Source organism: Halictus rubicundus, chromosome 7, assembly GCF_050948215.1.
Source record: "Halictus rubicundus isolate RS-2024b chromosome 7, iyHalRubi1_principal, whole genome shotgun sequence".
NCBI classification, from domain to species: Eukaryota; Metazoa; Arthropoda; class Insecta; order Hymenoptera; family Halictidae; genus Halictus; species Halictus rubicundus.
In genome coordinates, this window is record NC_135155.1 from 9,219,345 (window position 1) to 9,239,292 (window position 19,948).

Below are 19,948 nucleotides of genomic sequence, written 5' to 3' on the forward strand. Positions count from 1 at the left end.
TATATATATATACATATATACATGTATGTATATATATACATATATATCTCTTTAAAATATTTACAGTCGATACTATGATACAGTAATTTTAATTGTTTCTTGTATTTATACTTTATAAAGGCAATTATCATCATAACTATGTTTTTTATTTATATGTGTATATATATGTATTACATATATGTACATGTATGTATGCATATATACATTTATGGATATATATATATATATATATATATATATATATTTATTTATACATATATATATATATATATATATATATATATATATATACATATATAGTATAGTATGTAAACATGTTCATTTTTTACAGTAATCATATTGATAGTAGGACAGTTTATAATACATGTAGGAATATTACTTGATTTTTTTGACACCTCTACACATATGTACACAGGGAGTGTCATGACCATACAAATTGTTTTGTCTTATTATTGCGTTATATTTTCATGCCACTTCTTTTAAATTGTAGTCATCTATTCGCATAAACAGGAAATTGGCTCATAAATGAAACGAGATTTCATGGCTGTACAAATATTAAAGAACAGAAAAAACATTGAAATCTACATCTTTTTGATTTTCTGATAAGTGTGCACGCACAGATATACGTTACAATATACGAGGTGGATTTACTGTCGCTGTAGGTGTCACTTCTTTAACATAGTAGCAATCAATTGACTAAAATTAATGGCTGAAATAATTTATTATAGATATTTAATTAGACGATAAAATTTCCATACTCTTGTAGCTTTTAATGGAGGAGAAGTCGAAATAATTTTGTAGGAATGGCGTGTAGTTTGATGAAATCGTTGGCTGTCCTGCACAAGCAGACAATTAATGATGCAATTCCTATTTCGGCTTGAATGGTAAATAAATTTAAGCATATGATTGCAAATAAAGGAAGAACTGATCTAATTGCAAAACAAATGGAATTCTACAGAAATAGATTTCGCAAGTTAACTTCACCTTTGATCAACTAGAATTCTTTATTAGTTCATCAAAAAATTTTCTATTTCAGGAATGTAATCATTAGACTGCAGATCTTTATGCAAAATAAAAAGTGTCCAAAATAGTGTAATGATCGTCTTAAATTCTTCTAATGTTTTCACTCATTTGTATATCACCTACTCATTTCTCCCAGAAATGCATCAAATCCGCAGCCTAGTAATCATATATGGTAGAAGAAATTGTGGTTAATTTCATCTCGTTGATACACTGATCGCCATCTAGGAAGGACGCTTCGTTCAAAACGTTCCAGAGATGGGAGAAAGAGAGAAGAAGAGAGTGTTGAAAAAAGTATTCAAATAAGTAGTATTCAAAAGTATTCCGTAGTAAGGTTATTCAGAGTTTGATGGAAATAGAAAGGAGAATCTCAATACGATGAGGCACAAGGCTCTGGACAGAAACAAGTATGAACGATTTCCTTTCATTAATTCTCTCCAAAGAGCAGATCAATTAGTAGCTGTGCAATAAGAAATATGTAATGGATTTAAACCCACAATGAAAGAAGAGAAGACGAATACTCGTGTCAAGGAATTAATTATTATATACTCAATCAGTTTTGTCTGTTGCATCTATTTTGGTAAATTTTGAGATAGACATCTCCGGCGAAGAAAACTGTTTGATAAAATTAATTTACTTGTATAGCTTTCAATGATGTCGTATCATCTTTTTTCTATTTCATGTCCGAAGTAAAAATGTATAATCATAAATCAACCTATGCATTTTTCTTCGTAAGCTTTATTTGATAGTCTGTCAGAGGTCACTATTAACAATCCAAAGTGTCTTCAAATTCGAGATCGTTTTCATTCTAGACTCTATTTAAGTGATGTAAACTTTACGTTACAAATAAAACTGAAAGTATCTTTACCGGTGTACTACTACTTTCAAAAACAAAAAAAAAAAAAAAGAAAGGAACCAGTCCTTGTGCTGTCTGGTAATATGTTAAGTTCCGTGTACATTTAAAAATAAATTGGCAACATAAATTTATGGAATCTCCAGCATATAAAACACAAAACTTCGCAGAGTCTAGAATATTAACAGATTCCATAGGAATGCATTTTACTCGAATGACCTCCAAACAACAGCAATTTTCGGTGAGAGAAAGAAGAAATACATAGTATTTTTAAGTAGTTATTAAATGTGTAGAACTTGTTACGCAAACCATTAATACTTTATTGTCTTATGAAATTCGATTACTGAAGTTTTTGTAAGCATCAACATGAAAACGACCGAGCCTAATTAAGCCAGCGAATAGTTTTCCACTTATTGCGACACAAGTACACAGAGTTTGCGTATTGTGTGTATAACGTGAGAACGGATTGCACATAAAATTAAATTAATTGCCTAATCGGACAAAGAATAACCGTTTCGTTCGAAACGGGGAAATTCGTTTGCAAAAGATTCGATAAATTCTGTTGCATAATTGCTACGTGGCTCGCCGAACCATTCGTCCGGAGCTCAACGGATCGTGGAAAGACTTAGAACTTAATGCCCAGATTATAGATTAATAGTATCCAGTGTGTGCGAATTTTTTGATGTATTGTCCTTTGGTGACGTGGTGGCGACACTAACTTGTTTGCTGGTATTGTTCGTGAACGGCATGGTGAACTTAAAGTCCGAACCGTTTGGTAATTTCCGCATGATCTTTCCAGACGTGATGAGTCTACCGAAACCTTCTTGATGCGCGAACGCGTATCCTGAACGAAGGGACCGCCTTGTTCGCCTTGTCGATGGTGTACGAAGTATGTCCTGACTCTGGCGGGAACGTAGCTGTGCCAGCCTTTGTTTAAGTCTAACCCTATCGGACAAACTTGGCCTAACATCTATGAAGAAGAATCTCCACGACAGCACAGGTATTACCAGTATGATACACGAAATGACCGCAGTGAACCAAAACGTCGGCTCGGACATCGCCTGAAAGCACACATACGAGCGTTAATATAATATCTACAATACAGAGCAGCAACTCAAAATAATGTAAACATTGCTGGATCGAGAGAGATGTTACTATTATCGAGATTTGAAAAGATTTTATTTGCGACGGCACAGGGGCAAGTGGTCCCTCGCTCGGCAAGCCAGTGCGTTGACAAAGCGTTTCAAGATTACTGCAATGTCAAACAAATACAATCATCATGTACTCTTTTCTATATCCTACAACTTTCGTCTAAAACATTTTTTCATAACACCTATAATTTTCGAGTAATGAAATTTTGTCCAAGGAACGAGCTTTTCAACGCACTTTGCGCCTATCTCCGCCATTGATGCTCCCGCAGTACCAATTAAGCTTTGACGTCACACGCTACATAATTGTGTGACCGATTTAGCCAATGAAGTCTAGACTCGGGGCGTGGCCCCTTCTGATTCGACCACTTAGCTCACATTCCTTCCAAGCAAAATCTTTTCACCTCACAATAATACTGTCCGTGCCTCGCAAGAAGTTTCAAGGGACGACATAGGGATAAAGGGGACCCTCGCTCACCCCGCCGATCCCCACCGTTCACGCTCCTGCAGTCCCAGTGTTCAGGCTTTGACGACACCCGCTACATAGTAAGTGTCACCGCTATAGCCAATAGAGCAGCTACAGGCCCCTTTCATTCATGGGACTTCTTGCGAGTAACGCACGAGTGAACATTTTTCAAAAATCCAATTGTTTTGTATCATCTTAAATATTTCACTTATGTTTGATGTAAGGAAATTACATTGAAGAGCATTATTTGTTTTGAATACGCAAATATTATAGTAAGCAAAAAAGTTCTCGTAAGATCATGTTTTTCGAGAGTTCAATGTCGTTCGGTTTTTATTTTTAGAAATAGTACTTGAGGTCACGACATTATAGATAACGATGGAAATATACGCTCATTTAAAGAAAATATCGATGACTTTGAAATCTCGAAATAGTTTTTGCTTACCATAATGTTTGCCTCTTCGAATAAAATAATGTTTCTTGAATATTATTCCTTACTATCAAAGAACCAGTTACGTTGTTTATTCTGTATCCGAGCTGTTTCAATATTTAATTTTGCCATGAGTACTTTCTTTTTTATTATAACTAACACGTTGAGCGCAGCGTAGATCAAGCGAAGATAAGTTATTATAGACGGCGAAGATAATTTATTATAAAAAGAAATGTTTGTGTAATTGTATATTTTTTAAATATTTACAGTAAAGTACATGAACATGTACTGTAAAATTTTTGCACCACATTCAACGTGTTGAAGGTTTCCATAATAGATAATAAACACGTTTACGTACCATAGTAAGACTTCCAACGTAACTACCGCCAATGACGAAGTTATAGAAATAGTCTAAAATAAAATACCAAACGAGCGAGCCCCAAACCATTATATGATTAACGATCGTCCAGTATGATGTATCAAGGGCTATTTGAACGGTCACAACTATGACTAATATGGTGGCTACGACACTTCCTAGCAGCATATGATCAGAAAGTACATAGCCCTTTGGTGATACTCCATCCTTGTATGTCCCTGAACATTATAATATTTCATTACTTCACATGATTGGCTCCGAGGCTTAATGAAAGATCAATTAAATAAACTATTGGCACCTACCGTATGGAACCAAAAATAACACGCAACTAGCAAAAAAACCGTGTATGGCACTCCAGCAAAATTCCTTCTTATTGAAAAGCAAATTTTGTAATCCGGGTGCGTAGAGTTTCGGATATAACAAACTGTTTTTATCGTTGACATCTTGATCAAATATACCAACTGCCATTACAGGTAATGATGTATAAAAGAGATTATACACAGAAATGTACATAGGATCGAATACAGTCTGCAAAGAGAAAAGCATGTATGAGAATATGACATAATATTATCTGCAAATGAAGTTTAAATGGAATGTAGGGTAAATCAGAATAAAAAGAGAATCCATGTCACAACACTCGACCTTGGAACTGTTCGCTCGACAAAGGAATTTTGTAAGTCACATTCGCCTTACATTCATCATTTTGTTACACCAACGCTAAACCTACTACTACCAGGAAAGCGATCGGTTACATATTTTATTTTACAGTTATGATACAGATCACTCCATTTGAAGTGATTGATACTGATTGAAATTGAATAAATTGAATCTTGTCATTTTTATAAGACAGCAACATATATCAGTCACTTTTAATGCTCGGGGGCATCTACCTATGCTGTAGGTTTAGTGTCAATACACTATATTGACAAAAGGAGTAATGAATAAAAAGATAGCTATACCTGTGCGCTGAATCCGCAGAAAAAGGCAAACCAGATGTGGCATAGCGTAAACGCGAAGTTCTTGTAAAAAAAATACCTAAGAAATTTGCTCATTCTATAGTACGACCATCTACCATGAACGAGGAGCAGTCTTTCCAGAAATCTAAATTGTCCTATCGAATAGTCGGATGCCAACACAGCTTGCAGTCCTTCTTGACCGCTGATGCCAACGCCAATGTGAGCTGTCTTGATCATTGAGACGTCATTAGCACCGTCCCCAATCGCCAAGGTCACAGCATTTTTATTTTTCTTGATTAACTCGACGACCATTGCTTTTTGTAAGGGTGTCACGCGACAACATATCACAGCTTTGCCTGAAATTTTGCGATAAGTCAAGTGTTGAATACTAATTGACAGGGAAACTTGTATAATTTCTTTTTTTCTATTATCAATAACAAGCAATTCTTTAAGGTACTGCAGTTATCCAAGGAATTATAAACATAATTATATACAGGGTGTTCGATGAACACCGAAAAAGTAATATTGTTTTTTGCAAGCAACATAATGACATTTTGAATAATTCGCACTAATGTGTTTACAAGTATTCTTGATTGACGAGGCTACAATAAATATTCATTGTGACTTCCTTGTGCATGTTGTCCATGATAGTTCTTTTGCTTTTCAAGTCGTTTACATATCTGAGCGATGTATTTTGTATACTTTTATGAAATATTATGTGCGAAATACTTAAAATGTTTTTTTCATTTCTGACCTTGTATGATCAAAGGTCATTGTGCCGTATACGAATGAATTTGTCCTGACACACGCTTTCACACAATATAAAAAAATTTGTTCCATTTAAAAAATTGATGGTCACCTTCATTTCTACAAAAAAAATAGTTCGAACACAGAAAAATTACACACGCCATTACGATGCTGGCAAAAAACAATATTATTTTTTCCTCTATCATTTTTTTTCTAATCATTATTATTTCCAAGGAAAACGCTTGCTAGCAATAGCGTGAACACCCTGTACGTACAAATATTTTTGATTCGCTTACATTGGCTTGATACATCAAGAAAAAGTTGTTCCAGTTGTGGATGCAACGCATGAACTAACGAATGCCCGTTGATAACTACAGCGAATCCTGTGGCCTGTTCCATTTCGTGTTCATCTTGCTCGTCTCTGCTAGGATTGTATTCGGTGTCACTGCTGTATATAGAAAATATAAAAAAAAAAGATATTAAATGACGGCTGTTCTATACATACGTAAGACTTCAATTTGACAAAGTTGAATCCTGGTTTCTTTTTTTACAGAAGTGAATTGAATATGCAATAGCTGCTATCAAGTACAATATGTATATATGTGGTAAAATATATAAGTTTTACTTGCATAAGAAAAAGGGGAACTTGAACTGCTGCTTTGGATGTAAAAAACGATGCGCATTAATTATAAACAATACACACAGTGCACTGTATCATGGACTACTATATATATATATATGTATGTATATATGTATATAATAATGTGACATAAGCACCATACTCTTCGTGTTATTATCATTATTACTAAGATTAATTTTAAGCATACAGAAAGAGAAGGAGTGAGTATCAAGCACATGGTAATTTTCATTATTCGTCTGGGCTATAAATGTTAAAAACAAAATCGTGGGGCGTTGAGAATGTACAAAACGAAAGATTGTAGTATTTAAGAAGAAAAAGGACTAGTTACCTAATCTACTAATACTGAAGTGTCTACATTATAATATAATCGACAAGCATGTGGTAAATGGTTCGAATATCTTTCAGTTGTCAAAGAATGGAGAATATTTGGTGAAACTTCAACGTTTCCATATGTATAAATAAACGTATCCTCAATTTTGCATGCAAGTTATATGCTTCTTCGTGTCTCGGTAGATTTGGAGAAAAGGAACGGAATTTAAATCTGAGAATATTGGTATCGTTATTATATGCATAGCAAATCGAATGAAATTAAAACAAGGTTCGATAGAACTTATCGACATCGTTACACAGTTTCGTGAAATGCATGCCAAATAATATTGTAACCGCTCGACATTTCATAGCGGAAACGTAATTAGAAAAGTTCATGACTAACGAGAGAGGAGTATCATATCATACGTCCCAGTATCAGAAATTCTGGCTTCTCAGTACATCATGATGTCAAAGAGATAGAGAACTAAGTCTGAACAATTTGATTCGTAGGCATAACCAGAACAAAGAAAGCGTTACACAGAACATGATGCCACATTCAATACGAGAGAGAAACTTTGAAAAATAAATGCGTTAATTAGTCAGAAATAGGTATGGAGAAGGTTAATGGTTGTACTCCGTCTCTTTCATGTGCCTGACCTTTCCTTGTCCCACCTGAATGTGACAACGGAGAGTGTCGGCCGATTTTGATGGCTGGAAGTTGTTTTGATTGTTTCCAAGTATCGTGACAATTGATTTTCAACACCGTCGTAAGTAGTAGCATCCACTATAAAGACATCTGTAAGGTCGTCTGTCAACAACTGGCAGGAATAGCCAATGTTGATAGCGGTTTCTGTACACAGACAAAATCATATAAGTATTGTTTCACAATGAAATCACTATACATTGTAAATGTATATTCATACACTTATACAGTGTCCCACCATGTTGAATCACCTTAAGAATAATCATAAAAAACACGTGAATCTTTACATTAATATTTTCTTTATATATAATAAGTTTTATCATGAACATATTTGATTTATTTGATTAAATACTTTTTGTCCGAAGTAGCACACAGTTCTTCAGTCTCAGGTGGGACAAACTGTATAACAACAGACAGTCCGGGACAAGATTAAGTGGACACACTTTAAAAACTAAGTAAACTAATTCTTCTAACGTGTCAAAAAAAAAGTCAACTCGTTCGATCCAACCGTAAAAAAGTTCTAAAATGGCGTCCACTTAATTTTGTCCCCTACTGTATGTACACGCAACGGTCACCAATTTATATATATATATTTTTTACCTTGCTTGTCCCCAGTTAACACCCAGATCTTGATACCAGCAAGACCTAAATTAGCAATAGTTTGAGGTACACCGTCCTGCAACTTATCTTCAATGGCAGTCGCACCCAACAACGTCATGTCTTTCTCGATCTCCTCGTAGATCGCATCCAACTTGTCGTCCTTGTTCTCTTGGCTGAGGGCAGCTTCTTGATGACGTTGTTTCCAATCATTGAAGAACTGTTCGTCCAGGTCTCGGACCGAAAGGCACAATGTTCTCAGGCCCTCGCCCGCGAATTTATTAAGATGATCTAACGTTGTCGCCATGATGTCCTCGCTGCCTTTTTTCAACCGTTCGTAGATAACATTGTCCGCCCCCTTGCAGTACAATCTAAGATGTCCGTCTCTCCTCAGGATCACCGACATTCTTTTCCTGACGTTGTTGAAGTCGAGGATGCAGAGCAGCTCGTAGACTTCCCGGTTGCCCATCACCTCGATCGTTATGCTGTTTGGAGATCTTTCTTTGAACACGAAACCGAAGTTCCTCGCGGAGGACACAAGGGCTGCCTCGTCCGGCGACTGCGCTTGATATTCTAGCTTGCCGTTCTTCTCCTCGGGCATGACGGTGTGACAGAGCGCCAGCAGCCGAAAGAAACTGTGAACGTCCTCGTTGTTCCTCTTCACAGCCTCGAGCAGCGCGCTGTCGTAGAACTTGAACTCCGGCTCGTAGTCTTTGTTGAACGAGAAATCTAACGGCGGTAATGTCTGTAAAAGCACAGTCGAACGTTACTATAAGTGTCCCGTTGTTCCCGGTTTTTCGCGGTCGATATAATGTTAATTACGACACACAAGAGACAGTATGTGGAAATGGAAGTACCAGAACTCGAAGTTAAATACCTTGCCTCCAGATAAATAGATTTGGTGTAAGTCAGCGGGCACATAAGATGTTAGAATTTTATAATTCCTTAAAGCATCGTCAACATTAATTTGTTCTATCTAAGCGGACCATGGTGGCGTTCTACGCATGCAAACTAATATGCTAATTCCAGATGGGATAAAGTATATTACAAGAGGTTGTTGGTATACAAGTTTACAGATTACAATTATTGTCTTTGTTGAAATAGAATGCGTATTTCAACCTATTCATGACAATTTTCCATAAATTTTTGTATGTCCCTGTGATCTCTTGATGCGTACAGGGTGTCACCCTCTTTAAGGAATTACTACATTTTTGGGACACCCTGTATATTTGAACAAAGAAATATAGAAACAGTTAGCAAACTATCAAAATGTTGAGAATATTTGTTTCTATTTATTATATAATATTTGCAAAAGGTTTGGCTCTGTTTAACTGTATTGAGAACTTCATCCCATCTCTAATGCTAATGAGTATCAAAGCGAGTAATTTAGTGACAATAATAATTACGTTTAGTGCAAATAATAGTGCAGGTACTATACTTGAACTCTACTTGCAACAGAAAGCATAGAAACAGAACAATAGATGAGAACAGTACATTGAACGAAACACTCCTCGCTTGGCGGAAGATGTGCATTAATTATTAACATGCGTACTGAAAGTTTATGTGGAATCATCGGACTGCCATAGATGCCTCGTTCTGGAATCATATTGGATATCCTGTCCACGTGTTCCAGTAGACGTACGCTCGGACCAGTTATCGGCGTATAAACTTGAACAAATTCTTGGCCGTTTTTCCATCTCATCGTTGGCGTTTGAGCAGCTTTGTCCGTCTACATGCAGCACACACATGCTAAGTGATGTACATGAAAACTTATGCAAAATATGGCCAAACTGTGAGATGATTCGATTTTGTTATCAAGAAACAGAATACTGCACAATAAACATTCCTTGGGCCCTGAGGATATTTCAAACTTTCAGTAAATGGAAACGAACGCGATATAGTGTCTACTTGATAATTGTTCAAAAAATGGGTCTGGCCAAGGACAATTATCGGCTAGAAGATACTATTCTCTAATTCTATTCCGAGCTTGTTGGCCCCTTACGGGGTATACCCCGCCGTAGTGGGGATAGTTCTGGGACAATTATAAGCTAGATATTTCGGACATTTATAGAGTAGAGACTGCATATTCTTTCTTGATAACAAACATGGAATGAATGAAATGTTGTTGAGTACCGATGCTTCTTGACGACTTAATTGTATTTTGTAGAAGCATGCATATAGAGTGTCTCATCTGATATTACCATTCCAATTTATAACGTTATTATTATTCATAGCGAGAAATATTGAAATAAAAATTGTGATATTACTACATTTTGTGGGAGGCCGCGCGAAGGACCTGAAGAAAGGTATTACATATCCTGTGTATGTCAAGAAATTATTAGGAGATATTATGTATACAAATATTATGAATACATTGTCGCTAAGAATAACTATAATGAAATTGGAATATTAACATCGGGTGGGATAACCGGTAAGTTAAAAATACAACGAAACATGTGTATTTAAGTGAACGTATCATTGAAAATAAACTCTGTTTCATACTCGTTCGTGAGATTGCATAATTATGTGTATTTTCTGATGCAAAGCGTCTACACGACAACGAGAAAATTCAAATATCGTTGGTGCAGTGAACGTCGCGAGTCACAGTAAACTCAGTTGTAATAATAAACCAGTGTATCACTTGAACATTCTATTGGTACAATTACGCAACACATTAAAAGCTACATAGAGAAGATAAAATGGACTATATTTGACGGCGTCGTTACAACGAACGATTCAGTGAGACACGTACCCCATGATCAGCATCGAGTCTGGTTACAGATAGAGAGACGAACAGACTCACCTCGTTGAGATCGACGACTTCACCGGTAACTTCGTCGATAACGTCCCCGTAACATTTCCCCGCCACGGAACACTTGTTAAAAGTCATAATATTCTGCGTGAGTGTTCCGGTCTTATCGGAAAATATATATTCTATTTGTCCCAACTCCTCGTTTAACGTGGTAGTCCTTGCCTTAGCGTGCGTGTTCGTGGGCGCGTAGTACATCTCCTCGTCCCAGTTAATCAAAAACGACTGAACGAATCGGATAACTTCGACACTCACGTACAAACTGATTGGCACCACCGTGTTCAATACAATAGCGTAAGAAAAGAACACAAGCAGAGCGATCACTGTGGCACCGCCCATGGGCTCGGTAGGCACCAGCGAGTCCCACGGCAGATACACTTGGAAATAACGGCCGACCAGGCTCTCCCAAATGCCACAGCCGATCATACAGAACAAACACATCGAAAGTAAAAAGAACACTATCCCGATGATCAGAAGATTCAGCAGCCTATCTATAGAGGTCCTCTTAAATTTGGTCTTCCCTGAGTTTTGCATCAATTTGGTATCCTTGCCTGCAAAGATGACCACCCCATAGCACCATTGCGTATTCCTAAGCACGCAACCCCGTAATATTATTTTATCGTTGTCCAATGCGTATCTGCAACAAACGCAAATTCATATTAATAGGGGAGAAAGAGTAACAAGCTATTACTAAACTCTTACAGCAATTATCACAAATTTTGTCTTGCCTTAATATACGTTTTTGTATTGGATTTTGTTTTACTCAAACATAGTTAATAAGTTCCATCACTTTCATCCCTTTCTTTTACTGTCCAAAGCGGACCAGTTCTTTAACAAGGTCATACCGCATTTCGAGTACAGAAAATGTTGAAACAAACGTTTAAGAAGGCTTGTGTATTTGAGTTACCAATTAAGTTTTCTAGTCTTGTATCGCTCGAACAATTTTGAACATTGAATTAATATTTTGAAAAAAGTTTAAATGGAACTCAATGGCTTAAATGGCAAACTTAAGTGTCACTTCGAGTTGGGGATGAACCGGTGGTTCCCAAGTTTGAAGAGGCTACTTACTTTTGTGACCTCCACGTGAGTGTACCATCAAATTTATTTAGCGAGTTGTTAGGTGTTTCGCAAACAATCTCTCCATCAAATTGACCAATCAATTCGTGGTTGTCCATCATCTCGGCAGTTTCGGCTAAACACTGCCGACACTTCAAATTCGTTTCCCTGAAATAGTAGTATTGTTGTTGTTGCTGCTGTTATTGTTATTATTATTATTCCATTGCTGTTCAGTGGCGGATTTATACTTGAGCCTCCTAGGGGCTACATCTACACCTCAGCTCTAAGTTTACTACCCTAATTTTGTTCAACCTATTTTTCAGACACGATGGGAGTGAGTTAGAAACTCGCATTCTGCACTCCCCTGTCGTAGGCTTTAAATGATTTCTTGTAATTTCCTACAACGTCATTTGAACATTGTGACTTGTGCCTTCGGTACTTTTCCAAAAATTTTCAGGGCTATGGCCTCGATAACTTCCCCCTAAATCCGCCACTGTTGCTGTTCCCAATGTTAATACGTACCCATCTAATTCCGCAGTTTCAATGTAACAAAGACCGTTCGGCTCACTAGTAGATAAAAGAAGGACGTCGGCAGCAACGAACTGATCGTTCTCCATTCTGATTACATCGCCTACTTGGACTTGCGACCACTTCTCTTCTCTCAGACTAGTACCTCGGAGAGTCTGAGATTTTCGATTGTTCACTTGCGAGTCGCTGCTATGCCGTTGCTAGAATCCATTTTGTATGTTAACAAGCATTATCGAAGACGCTATTAACACATTATCTACGATTATTCCATAATTTTTGGAAGTCTATGGCCCATGGCTGAGGACTTTTTAACAGAAACTCGATAACGTGATCTAACAATTTCGTTTGCAATTATTGTGTAGAAAAATTGAACAATTACTGAGAAGCCTATTCGTTGATAAGGCTTCCGGTAGATAAAGTGTTAATGTTCGCTTTATACGTATACAGTATTTCTCAATAAAATTCGATTATAAAAAGGGGTGATTTCTTGCAAATATCTTCTGTTTCTTTTCCGAAAACTAACACTAACATGTCACAGATTATTTTATCTCTTTCTCATTGCAGTTTGCTTATTTTCCAATAATCATTAGTTTGTGAACAAAATCTGTGTTTTTACGGAGAATATTTTCGCGAAGGAAAAAATCACTTCAAATGACCTCAGGAGTACAAAAACCGTGATATAATTTACGATTGCCCGATTCAACGTAACGCATTTATCCACAGAGATCTCTAGAAATTGTAGTCGGCATAATTGTACGGTCGAGATAATAAAATAATAATGTTGAGATTCATAAAAATCGAGGGTTTTAAGTTCAAGGTTGCACATGAATTATGCGCCGAGAGTGCAGTTCGTATTGGAAGCGGGATCGCATTGCGATCAAGATCGACAGGTCTCCTCGAGGAATTAATTCTTAATTACCGTACTATAATTGAATCAAAGGTATCTGATCGAAGAACGTTTGAGGAGATATGGATATCGTTTGCACGAGTGCTTAAAAATAACTGGACACGAGTCATCTCGGGTTCGTGTGAAACCACGACAGATCTCGAGCAAGCAATTTAACGTTAGACGGCGAGTATCAATGAATTCATTATCGTAGCCATTCTCGCGTAGCGTAAACAGAAGCAACACTTTTCCACTTAGGAAAGTTAAGACAGCATTTTTCAGCTGGTCGACACGAGGAATGCACCGGACGCATTATGCACACGGTCGAACCTAATTACGACCAGCTGAGCCTTTTAACCTTATTTATTTTTCAAAAAACGTTCGCACACTCTCGCACAATGGCGATCAGCTACTTTCAACCCTTTCAGCTAAGATGATAATTTAAGTAATATTATACGGTAACAACTTTCTGAACAATTCTTAAAAATGAAAGACATAAGAAAATAATAATTAATAATAATTAGTCTTATAATTTCGAGTTAGACTCGAGACGAGGCTTTCAAAGAGAATGTAATAATGTAATAAAATTTTGTTTCAGTTCTAAATGTCCGATACTTAACAATTGCAGAAAATATAGGCGTACAATAAATAACTGTAGCTATGAATGTCCTTTTCATTAATAAGACAACAAATTGTTTTGAATAACAACGTCCTTTGAGGTATTACCGTTGAAAAAAAAATTACCAAGCTTCTTTCAGACACAGCATAGCCATACAAAGGGTTTTAATCGACTCCTGCTGCCTATAGTTTTAAGACCGCTTCGCAAGGTTGTCCACAAACAATAAATTCATTTTGCATTATTTTCTTTTGTATTCGCGTTCTTCCCTTTGCGTTAAGCTCTTTCCGCTTGATTCAGACTTTTACTCGAGACTTCATTTTCAATGCATACTGGGACAAATGAAAGTCGCAACGAGATTCTAGAATCATTTAGGTCCGTTCTAGAAAGTTCTTTCGTTGCCAAAAGTTATTTCCATTTGTACGAAACGAAGTTATGGTTTACGAAAAGTGGTTAAAAGAATCGACTTTTGCGACTCTTTTCCTCGGAAAATTGTTGGATACTCTTTGGATTATAACGTTGGATAGTGGAAAGTTGGATACTCGTTGGATAATAATTCAATAAATGTATATCGAAATTTAAATGTACTGCGTTTGAGTTTCCCTTAAAAATCGGCACGAACATTCCGGACAACCCAATAAATTAAGCTTGCGTCTGTAGCATAAACGATCAAGTCTAACGAGCACAACGTTACCGAATGGGAACGTTGGTCATCGACATAAGGGTTGAAAAAGAAAATTCGTGACAAATATTGCCGGCGGGAAAGATCATTAAGAAATCACCCCTTCGTCTACGACAGAAACGCAGAGAGTCTTTCATACTCACAAAATCGTCGTAAGCATCTTTGATGGCAGTGAGCATGAGCACCCCTATAAGGGGTATGGCTGTAGTGATGGGGGTCAAAGAGGAGATAGCGGGGATTATCTGAAGCACCAGCAGGCATAGGAAGTAAAAGTTGGCGAGCCGTTGAAATTGCTCGAATAAATTTAATGGTAGGAACGACAGAACCGAATACTTGGACGTCTTGATGTAGTTGTTCTAAAAAAGAAAAGTACAATGGCGGAAGTCCGTTTGTCGTTCTCAAAGAGCACGCCGCCCGCCGCCTGGTCTTAATTAACGCGGCGAACAGAACATTACGGGAATGTAAATCTTACCGCATAATTAAACTGTGAGTTGAAGTCGCGATTATTGGCGCGAATTCTCCTCTCCGTTTCTGAAAAAAGAAAAAAGAATAGCACAATTTTATTATCGATCCGTGCGATTTGACCGTGGCGGAAACCTGGCATGTACAAAACGGTTATCTGCTCGCCTAAACGTCGATCGATGATTCTCATTTCACGGTGTTGTTTCCAGCTCGATGCAGGCAACTGATCACGCTCTTTCTTTTTATCTACGTTTTCGTACGGCCGCTCGCGCGCGTAACGCAACGCGCGCCGATTATAATTTTCGCGGTTCGTTATTAGCGGTCGACTGGGACGGGGATTAACAAAAGCCAGTGAAAGTATCAATTAAGTATTACGTATGAATGAAACAGCTGAACGCTGTCTCCGCAAATGAAATAGCGACGGAACCAAATAACAACGCGAGACCATTGTTTGCGACACGGTAACAATTGGAAAACTGGCAACGATTCGAGTCTTTTATTTCACGGGTTTCGACGGTTACGGTCGCGCAATGTTTCGTCGCCGCTGTTACATGCGGAATAAAAATATAACGGTCTCTTCTATTTATACAGGCGTGGGCGGAATTTTCAGAATCGTGCCACGCTTCGCGTCTTCCTTCTCGAGATCCGAATTCCGTGTCGCATGAAACAGAAATTCCCGACCGGAATTTATGAGAAATGGAACAGTTCCGAGATGACAGTCCTACATTTTGTCGAAAAATCTGTAGAAAGCTCATTCCACTGTACATTGCGGAATCATTTTTCTCTGCGATTTATCTGATAATCAAGTTCCGAACGGGCCCCTCAGGAGCCAATAACTCCACAAACATGTGATTATACAAATAAACTTGAGCCCAAGAGAGAACAGCTAAGCCGCTTTGGTTCAAATAAATTGATATGATAAACTCGGACTTACACTGCTCGGCTTCCGAGCCCTTCAAACGCAGACCCCAAAGCTAAACCGTTACTCCGTGCCGAAGCGGGGAGTTTTTCCGTTCGGAAAAATCCGAGAAATGTTTTTGGTTCTTGGCTCGGTCGCAGAAATTCGGTCCCGCTTCCGAAAGATGTTTCCGTAACGTCGCGAGCCACGATTGCGAATCTCGGAGGGGCTTGCGAAAGGTGCGAACCGCCGCGAGAACTTGCGAGATGCAAGCCACGCCGTGTAAACGGCGGCGCGAAGTAATAATTTATCGTAATTGCAAAACGAGATAGTCCCGGATCGCGTGCGGAACTGCAATTAAAATCGGGTAAGCAAAAGCGTTAAGCCGTAACGGCGGACGCGGGCTCATTTGCGCGGATGTGGTCAACGGCGGTGTTGCGTAACGAGAAGGGGGTTGGGGGGAGGGGGCAGAGGGCATTTTACGAATAAAACGGATTACGGGATTAGGCGGCGACAACCGGGTTGACTAACGTGCCGCACTTTTTTTTTCTCCTACCCTCCCGCCGCCACGGCGCGAGCGCATTATCGTAACCGCTTCATCTAAATGGACGCTAAAATTTGCAAACGTTACAACACCGCATCACGCCGCCGCTATCTGATTACAACACGGACGAGTACTTCCGACGCAATCGACTGTTCCTTTTACGCGAACAAGTGCCTTTTCATGGAGTCCGCCCGTTACGAGAACGGGGTCAAGTGCGCCCGACTTTATGGCGAATTTAAGAACGTACAGACAAACGTACGAAAGTCGGAAGACTGCTCGGCGGTAGCTATGAAATCAGAAGGGTATGGCCGGATAAGATGGTCGAAAATGCCATTGGATCGAATCAAACGGCGTGTGAACGATTCGATAAGGAATCGCGAGGAAACATGTTCTGAAAAACGTTAGCCCCGTATCTCGACCGGAAGGGTAATCATGGAGTAAAATGAAAAATATTGGTTTTTGTGCTATTTTTAAATTCTGGAAAAATGTGACAGACGCTAAATACCCAGATTGTCCATTCGCAAAAACAATGACGCATTTTTTATCTGCTTATCCGGCTATATCCTTTGATAGGGACTATTTATCTGGACATTTAATTTGTACGACAAGGGGTTAAAGGGACAAAACGTGCAATAATGTACTCTTCAATGGAAAATTAACAAGCGAACTTTAGACTGGTTTCCCGTATCTTACTATACTGAATCCGGTATGTATAGTTTGGTCAGACCAGATGGAAACGACAACCCGCAGGGACAAGAAGTCGCATGACTTTTGTACTATATCATTTGCCGTGGCAATTAGAATCCACCCGGTTCCGCTGGTTCGACAATATCTTTATTCGCGGCCCCTCGTTTTGTACAATGCGTGACTTTTGTGTGCTAGCGCACTTGACCCCGGATTCATACCCAACTTCTTCAACTTTCTTTTGGCTCCGATCCGTTCGACCATTCGAACCTGGTACCAATTTGAGACCTTCATTAATCTCTGATTTCAACTGACCAACCCTCGTTCCAGACAGGTTCGAACCGTGCTGTTTTAGCGCCCATACAATCGTCCTAACTTCAAACCAATGTTGGCCTAAATCCGTTACAGGCCCTAACTTCCTATTGGATTCAAATTGCTGCTGTCCTAGCTTGCCTAGCAATTTGAGACTTCAATTTATCCCAGGATTAAACCGATCTTAGCTTCTCCGAGCTTGCGGATGTTACAATTCCACTGCTCTGGTGCTCCTACATTCGTCCTGGCCTCAAACTCCTGTTACCCTCAACTTCTTCCAGCTCCTAGCTTCCTATTAGCTCCAGATAGCCACCGTTTAACCTCGGTATCAATTTGAGACGACCATTGATCTCAGAGCCACGCAGACCTTTCATTAGGCCTACAGACGTCGCGATTCTACGGTCTCGGCATTCCTACGGTTGTCTCGCTCTTATATTTCTGTTAGCCTCAAATTCTTACAACCCTTAATTTCCTCCTGGTTACAGGCCGCTACCGTCGCGTCTCGGTATCAACTCGAAACTTCCATTTCTCACCGAGCCTACGGACGTTAGGCTTACATAGTTCTAGCGCTCCTACATTACTCCCGCGACTTCTACCGCCTGTTACCTCCAACTTCTTACCACCCTATCCGATTGGTTCCACACGTTCGCGACTCAAGCTTGCTATCAATTTCAGATCATTGGTCTTGGGATCGAGCAGACCTCTCACTAGTCCTACAGATGTCACGACTCTACAGGCTTGCACTACTGTTCGCCTCAACTGGTACCAATTTCAAACTTTCTGACTGGAATTACGGACTTTACAAAGTTTTTATTCCTACAGTCCAACTGATCCTCCAATTCCTTTTGCTTAAAAACTACTGCTACCGCAGCTTGGGTATCGATCTGAGACTTTCACTGGTTTTGGCAACAAGCTGACCTACCACTGGTTCTACGGATGTACCGGTATCGAAATCATGCCGGTTCCTAGGTTGCTGGACTCTACGGGGACGAGGGGTAGCTAACGCGACGAGACTCACCGCTGGAAAAGAAGGAAGTGCTGCGGCCCATGCACTCGGTCGGGGGCGGTGAATTCTGTGGCGCCGAGGACGAAGAGGACGCGGCTGCGGCCGACCGGTACCTGGTGCCCTTCCAGATTACCAGCTTGCCGAGGACGGTGAGCAAAGACTCCCGGAAGGTGTGCCGGCTGGCGCCGCCCAGGCTGCTGGACGAGTCCCTTTTCGAGCATTCGCCGACCGCCTCGACTTCGTCCGAGGTCGATGCCAGGTTCACCACCGTCTGCTGATTGTCGGCGGACGGGTCCTGCGGCAGATGATGCAGCTGCAAATGCTGTTTGTTCCTCGTTTTCCGACGTTTCTTCTTCTTCTTCCTGGTGCCGGCGCCCTCCTCGTCATTGTACACCGAGCCCGTGGCCGTCGATCCCTTCCGGCTATCTTCGGCGTCCGATTTCGTGGTCGTGCACGCTGCCGAGACTCTGTCCGCCTCGTCGCAGTCCTTCACCTTCGACCGTCACACAACGGCATTGCGTTACAGGTTTCGCGGTGAAACGCGTTAACGATTGGTCGAGGACACGCCGTTTGGCACGACGAATGCGCTTTTTACGTGGCCAGCATAATTTCTCTCTACCTTGCTCTTTCTCTCTCTCTCTCTCTCTCTCTCTCTCTCTCTCTCTCTCGGCTTTCCTCTGTGTGTGCTTCTCCGCGAGATCGTTTACCTTCCCGCTCGCTAAATTGCGATCGTTTCGCAGACCTACTTCGCCGTGTTTGACCCCAGCTCGCGTTTCGTCCCGGTTCTGATGCAATGGTGCATCATCTGACCTCGTGAAACGCAACTCGCACCGCGAAGCCCTAAAATGGTCGCCCGAGAAACGCAATGTTGTGCCACCCCCTGGCTGAATCGTTTCAATCGGTGTCACGTTCTCGAAATGCAAAATAGCGTGCGCCACCGGTCGAACGTGTTCGATTAAATCGTAAATAGCATTGTTGAATTATCTATTCGGCTGTATATTAAAAATTAATGCTGGCGTTGTACACGTGGTGGAGCTATAACTTTGTCCACCCTTGAATATCTCCGTTAGTTGTAATAATACGGAAAAATTATATATACAAAAGTTGTATCCAAGTTTCGGATTTCTTTAAATGAATTCTTCAATATTTCCCCTTTCCCTATACTATGCAACTTTTGTATATACAATTTTTTCGTATTATTACGAAATATTCAAGGAAATATG

General features: G+C 39.6%; 1 protein-coding gene across 7 annotated transcripts in view; it reads right to left on the reverse strand.

Moving 5' to 3' along the window:
- Positions 1-518: 518 nt before the first annotated feature.
- Positions 519-19,948, reverse strand: part of Atp8b (ATPase phospholipid transporting 8B) — a 107,610-nt gene continuing 88,180 nt past the window's right edge. For 4 of the 7 annotated variants that reach the window (XM_076791068.1, XM_076791067.1, XM_076791072.1 and 1 more), the window contains 14 exons: positions 18,738-19,218; positions 15,292-15,350; positions 14,963-15,175; positions 12,630-12,835; positions 12,120-12,275; positions 11,046-11,688; positions 9,795-9,971; positions 8,246-8,987; positions 7,600-7,792; positions 6,290-6,441; positions 5,250-5,602; positions 4,593-4,818; positions 4,273-4,508; positions 519-2,934 (listed from right to left, as the gene is read on the reverse strand). In XM_076791068.1, coding sequence (XP_076647183.1) covers positions 2,518-2,934; positions 4,273-4,508; positions 4,593-4,818; positions 5,250-5,602; positions 6,290-6,441; positions 7,600-7,792; positions 8,246-8,987; positions 9,795-9,971; positions 11,046-11,688; positions 12,120-12,275; positions 12,630-12,835; positions 14,963-15,175; positions 15,292-15,350; positions 18,738-19,218 — 4,254 coding nt within the window. In that variant the 3' untranslated portion in view covers positions 519-2,517. The remainder of the gene's footprint in view (positions 2,935-4,272; positions 4,509-4,592; positions 4,819-5,249; positions 5,603-6,289; positions 6,442-7,599; positions 7,793-8,245; positions 8,988-9,794; positions 9,972-11,045; positions 11,689-12,119; positions 12,276-12,629; positions 12,836-14,962; positions 15,176-15,291; positions 15,351-18,737; positions 19,219-19,948) is intronic. The other 3 variants (XM_076791070.1, XM_076791073.1, XM_076791074.1) reach the window with 3 other exon arrangements.